The 6,496-nt window shown below is 33.2% G+C and overlaps 1 protein-coding gene across 1 annotated transcript; it reads right to left on the minus strand.

Annotated features, from left to right (window-relative positions):
• Positions 1–3,029: 3,029 nt before the first annotated feature.
• LOC139898677 (protein cornichon homolog 1-like) lies at positions 3,030–5,891 on the minus strand. The gene is made up of 4 exons (XM_071881434.1): positions 5,590–5,891; positions 4,599–4,780; positions 4,002–4,124; positions 3,030–3,280 (listed from the first exon to the last, which is right to left on the minus strand). The coding sequence occupies exons 1-4, from the start codon at positions 5,659–5,661 to the stop codon at positions 3,187–3,189; spliced, it is 471 nt and encodes a 156-aa protein (XP_071737535.1). The 5' UTR covers positions 5,662–5,891; the 3' UTR covers positions 3,030–3,186.
• Positions 5,892–6,496: the final 605 nt, after the last annotated feature.

Consider the following 6,496-nt stretch of genomic DNA (forward strand, 5'->3'; position numbering starts at 1 on the left):
ACCTTTGACTCTTATTTAAATTACTTGCTTGAATACTAAACTGTTATATCTGTTAAGATAATCAAAAGAATTGTATTCGCCCCCTCTACAATACTCATGTTGTTAATCAAGGGATCAACATAAGTCCTGTTCTTACAAGTTACATGACAACGAGGACGACATTGACTTCGGGAACAAGGTTCAAAAATTCTTTCAAGAAGCTCATCTCGATGACCACTTGGATCGTTCTAAAGATGCAGTTACCGACCCGGTTCTTAAAGGTTACTTTTAAGATCTCGTGGATCGTGGAGCTTCCTCCTTTAACGGGAATTTTGGTTGGAGATGATTCTTCAAATGTTTAACTTACAAGTTTGATAATCGTGTGTGTCAAAAAATCCGGTGGGATATGGTTAGAGGTGAGATGAAAAACCCGGGGCTTTAGGTTCGTAGATGTCGATATATTTTATTGTTGTGTATGCGAGGTTGTTTTTTGTTATGTAAGTTTTTTGTAGTTTTTTTCTTTTTTCGCTTGGTTAGTTTCAGATTAGTTCGGTCCGCGTTGTGTTTTTTAGATACAACGAGGCTTGATATAGATAGTTTTAGTTTGGTTATCGTTTTCTAGGTACGGCTCTCTTTAGTTTCTTAAAGTATCTTTGGTTGAAAACATTTTTTTTAATATTTTGCGTTTCTATGTGAGTTTGCGTTATTTTGACCAGAAAAAAGAAAGAATTAAAAAGAAAACTGTATTCGCAAATTTTTTTAGAAAAGAAATGAAAATAAGTAAATAAATTATTTTAATGTATTTTTTTTTTTAATTAAGAAAATGATCTCATTGTTTCTACATAACATCAAGGATAGCCCTTGTGGTTTGTTACAAAAGTCGATGTTACTCCTTGACATTTTTCATCACTCATAGTCCTTGTGGTTTGCACTTCAATCAAGAATAGTCCTTCTCACTAACGAACGTTAATTCACACCGTTAATCAACTCATGTGCCAGGCATGTGAGAGTAAATCAAGGGACATTTTCGTCTTTTTATCTTTTCATGTGATCTTCATTTTCATCACTGAAGTTCTTCACAATCCCTATGATATTCGATGTAAACCCAACCGAAAAAGAGGGATTTGGCTAAACTTCAGGTTTTCGACCTGCCCCTTGTCCATGCTCCTTTATAGTTGATAAAATGAGGTGGTTCGTTTTGCTTTGTTGCTGGATTGACAACACTGTAAATCGATACCATCCCAGCTTGTTTCTCAGGTGACGTCGCTATCTAGGTAAATGGTAAGTGGTTGGGTATTTTCCTGCAAAATGTACAAACCCGTACCCTCTTTGTTCTTCGAGTCTGTTATTAGTTGTCGATTTCTGTTACATATTATCGCGATTGTAATTAGGCTTAGCCTATTCTGTTATAGTTTGTTTTTAATATTAATAATATTGTTAAAAAAAAAAAAAAAAAAAAACCTATTACATCCGACCCCAGTACAGCGGTTAAGTTTTGCTTGTTGCCGCATTTTAATCAGCGAGTTCTTTCTTTTCTGCAGTTTTGATCCTTTATGTGGCGGCACATGAAGTTTCGAGGCGATCGAAATTTTCTATGATATATTTTTTCGGCATTCTTCTGTAGATTCGGTGTTTTTTCAGAAATGGTTTAAGTGCTTCGAGGCCTCGAATTACAGTTTATAGATTTGATAGTTTTAGCTAGCTTCGTTAACCTTTATCCACCATGTTAATGGTTAGATATTTGTGTTGGTTTAGCTTATTCGTTTCCATTTGGTTTAGGCTAGTTTCTAATTCCCCAGTATTCGGTTTTCATCTTGTGAAGCATCCCACTACCCCGAGCTAAGGACTAAAATTTTTTTTATTGAATGAGAAAAATAAAGTATCTTTTCATTTCAGTAATCTTTTATGTTGAAAAATAAAAGGTGAATGGGAACTTGGAAGTAACTTTTAATTTTAATCATCATTAGGCCACTCTCTATCGTGACTAAACTATTTATAAATTAAAGTGAAAAATAGGCTACAAACTTACACAAATGTACCGATGTCGCCCACAAACTCATTTCCGTCCTACTGTCGCCTACAAACTTTTAAAAAGTGTACCAATGTAAACAAAAACTTTTAAAAAGTGTCCCAATGTAAACAAAAATGACTTGCTACCGGCTAAACTGGTTAAAAATCAACACGTGTCGTTCGTGGATTGGATCTTAATTCTTAAAAAAAAAAAAAAAAAATCAGGTCAAAATTAGGATATAACAGGTCAAAACTATAAAATGTTGATATTAGCACATTTTTTGAAAGTTTGTAGGCGACATTAGGACGGAAATGAGTTTGTGGGCGACAGCGGTACATTTGTGTAAGTTTGTAGCATATTTTTGGCTTTAACCCACTATTTATCACCTTCCACATCAGTGCCACATCAATACCAATATCATATAACTAACTCATAACTAAACACTTCATATAATGGCTAAAACAATACTCCTCTTAATATACAATATACAAGCAATAAAACATAAGTCCAACAATAAAAAACGACTGGGACACACAATTGCTATAACTAGAGTTCATACTTCCGTTATATTGATGGTGAGTGTTGGACAATGAAGCCTATAACTAATTCGTGCCTATGACATTATATGGATAATGAATGCCGCATCATCAAAAGAGTGGGTAACGAGCCTATGGTAAAACATAGGTTGTGGTCTTATTATATTTTAAATTTACTGTTAGCCCTATATTCCACGATGTTCGGAGAACCTTTGAGTTTTAAATTTGCGCGTTCCATCTAAATTTTCTAAAATGCCCATAAAATAGGCTTACACATACTTCTTGTTAAAATTTATCAAGGGATATTTTGAAAAAAAAACATGAAATGATGATGAAACAAGTAAATATGATGGTATCATCTCCTTTTTGAAGACACAAGTTTTATCTATTTATGTTAATATTCCAAAAAAAAAACTACCAATCAATTTCATAAACTCATATGTTAATTCATCAAAACGACATAGACGGGGCAAGAAACAAATAACATTTGAATCTAGCTCCTTTATCAGCATCTAGTATTTCTTTTATTGTTCTACGCAAATCATGTATCTATCAGCAACTTCTATAAACAACAAGTAGTTGGTTACATATTCTATCAAGCTACAAATCTTTTATTAAAGAAATCAAGCTCATTCTACATTAAACATAAAGTAACACGATCTAAAATTCCAGGACATGAGAAAGGATGTTAAGATCTTCATTAGCAGGATGAAATGGTTCTAGAACGTTGGTAAATTTTCCAGCAACCAATGATCTATTTTCAAACAAAATTCATAAAATTAGACAACACTTCTTAGATCTGAAGCATGATGCCATGATGACATCATGTATACGAAAGGAAACTAAGGGCCTGTTTACTTTCCGCTTAATGATTTGATTCTATACAGCTCTTAATTAAGTAAAAATTGTTGTTTCTTTGTCACTTAATCTGAAAATTGACTTGTTTCTAGATGACATAGAATCAAACACCCCTTCCCATTAAAAGGCAAATGGAGAAAAAAAAGAAAGTAAACAGCTAACTCGTTCCTTGATACTTTAAGCAGGATACTCTTAAAAAACTGTAAATGGTAGTAAGAGTGTTGCAGAACTCGGAATTACTCGGGGAGTAATCGGTTTTTGCAACTCAGGGAGTACACGGTCAAACTCGGTCAAAAATCGAGACTGCTAGGAAAATCGGTCAAAACTCGGGAATACTGGGAAAATAAGTCAAAATTGGTCAAAACTCGGTCAAAATATGTCAAAGTCAAACTTGGTCAACATCCGAGTACTCCCCAAGTTGCCGAGTACTCCCTAAAAAGTCCCTAACGAGTACCCCCCGAATAGAGATTTTGCAACCTTGCGTAGTGGGGAATTAATATGATATCTTTGTTTTCCTCTATATCTAAATAAGTTATAGGTTGTTTGACCAAAAAAGGTCAATATATATCTCTATTTTGAAATGTGCTATAGTTTAGGGACGAGAAGAAATTACTAACCTGATAACGATTAGAATAAAGAGAAATGAGTACACGAGCAGCTTAATAAATCGATACTTTTTTTCAGCGTTAACGTATCTGAAGATTTCGGTTACATCTATTAGATGTTTTCTATTCGTGTACCTGAAACACGTGAAAATATAATGTGTGAGAAATGGTCACAAAACGGGAAAGCAAAATGGTAGCAAAATGGGCGGGTTGGACAGACTGAGTAGTAGATCAAACCAGGTGACTTATCAGAATTCAGAACACGTTTTATGGTGCATTCTGTAGATAACTAGTGTGTCAAATATTATTACAATACTATCATACTAGTATATTATTTCAACAAAGAATTCAAACTAGTATGAATAAAATAAGTTGGAAGGTCTTATGGGCTGAAAATACACTTTGGATAACCTTTGAGTTTTGACCCATTCCTTTTAGGCTATATAGTACTTTCATTCCACCCTTTTGCCGTTCTGAGGATCAAAACAACCAGACTGGACCCACTAATAAGCAAATGGGTCAAAAGTGCAAGTTGCACGCACCACAAATAAATGTTGAAATAATTAATCTTACGTATATTGTTGTTTGTAACTAAAAAACGGAACTTACAACATGAGATTGTAGACGGCAATCGGAAGTGTAAGAAGGAACATGAACCAATAGCCTGTCACGAGAAGAAAAACAGAACAAAGAACATGTAGTACCATTTCGGGGATTACAACAGCATTAATACTAGATGATGATTCATATGGGTTCATGTGGTCAGACTCCAAATCCGTTAGGCACACAATCTGCAAGTTCAGTCGATAATGTTAGATACTACTTGAGAAAAGTCCAAAATTCAGTTAAGTACAGACCAGCAGCAAAAGTTAAAGTGTGAGAAACATAATGAGAAAACAAGAAATCTAGCTGCAACAACTAGAGGTGGCATTTTCGACCCATTTACTGGTCAAATAGAAAAATTTTTACCTAAAAGGAATTCATCAAGTGGATCAAACGGAACAAAGCTCACCCAAAGTGTATTTTTAATGCTTATAGCCACATAACGCTTTTATATAAGCAAATTACACTATCACTACGATATATGTTACAGTTATTGTGCATGTAGAAACTTAAAGATAGCACAATTAACAATTTACTTAAAGTGAACAAGCATTTCAGTTTGCAAGTCAATTGAATCCACTCCAATTCAACCCGTACCGTTACAAATTGCTTCCCACTTTTTCAACTTACCAAAAAATTAAAGAAAACAGATACACAAAAAAGCCCTCATTATCTTGAAAAAATTGAAATAAACAGTACTAAGGCCTTCCATAAATTATTTAAGTTCTCTCAAGTGCATAATATATAAAAAAGATTGCAGCTTTATATTAAACAATATGTATCTCACTTGAACAAATTAAATACTGTAAATAAGTTAGGCCATGGCAACAAAAATCAAAAAATGAACTTGTACAATTTACAGATTTCATTACTGAGATAATAAAGTACAATTTTTGCACAAAGGGATAATCACAAATCTTGATCAAAACCTAAACCTAATTTTACATCAGATAAAAACAAATAATTTTATTCGAGGATTTGAATGAGGAGGGGATACCTGATAGAGATTAGAGGCGATTAAGGCCATGTTGATGATAAAATACAAGAACCATAAAATTACTTCCCACATTATTTGTTATTAATTTAAAATTAATTGTTAAATAACGATTGTATAAACAAGCACAGAAATTAGGGTAATCAAGAACTTGTGGGATGTTGTAAGTTTATAAAATTTTGCAACTGTTCGTAATTTTTTGTGAGAGAAAAGTTAGTTTACACACAACTGAATATCCAAATAGAGTATGAAGAGTTGAACCGTGGAGATCGGTTGGGTTGGGTTGGGTTGGGTTGGGTTGGGTTCGGTAAGTTGGGTTCGATTAGGTTAGGTTAGAGTAGATTGGGTTGGTATGTGTTAGATTGGGTTGGGTTATGGTGCAAGCTTAAGAAGATGACAAATAGGGATGACAATGCATAGTATAGGAAACGGGTGAAGCTCCATTTATTTATTTTAATCCATATACATATCCATTTATAAAATTTCATCCATCCATATTAATATTCGTCGGGTGAAGCGGGTTAATGAATAATTATTCATATCCATTTAAATTTATTTTATGTTTAACAATTATAAGCGGTGATTCACTGTATACGATCCAAAGTAATATTTCTTAATAGTTTATGCCACCGAAAGTCACATTTTTACAAATCTATATAACAAATAGTCAACAAATGGCCTATTAAACGTGTAAACATATCGATTACATGTAAGTTGCTTACTTTTTAATTACATGGAATCACATTTAAACCACCAAAGTACGATAAATACATTTTATAATTTAAACAAAACATTATATTTTTAGAGAAAATATAAAGAAAGATGAGTATAATTAATGAAATATCACTACATAAATGATATTAATTCGAGTGATAAATTTATATATTTAGTTATTTCGAGCGAAAGCGGG

Source organism: Rutidosis leptorrhynchoides, chromosome 3, assembly GCF_046630445.1.
Source record: "Rutidosis leptorrhynchoides isolate AG116_Rl617_1_P2 chromosome 3, CSIRO_AGI_Rlap_v1, whole genome shotgun sequence".
NCBI lineage: Eukaryota > Viridiplantae > Streptophyta > Magnoliopsida > Asterales > Asteraceae > Rutidosis > Rutidosis leptorrhynchoides.

Excerpts from the sequence above, each read along its gene's own strand:
- LOC139898677 (XM_071881434.1), bottom strand. The coding sequence starts at position 5,661 with ATGTGGGAAGTAATTTTATGGTTCTTGTATTTTATCATCAACATGGCC. Across the intron at positions 4,781-5,589 it reads TCGCCTCTAATCTCTATCAG|ATTGTGTGCCTAACGGATTT; the intron begins GTATCCCCTCCT and ends CTGAACTTGCAG. Across the intron at positions 4,125-4,598 it reads GCCGTCTACAATCTCATGTT|GTACACGAATAGAAAACATC; the intron begins GTAAGTTCCGTT and ends CACGTGTTTCAG.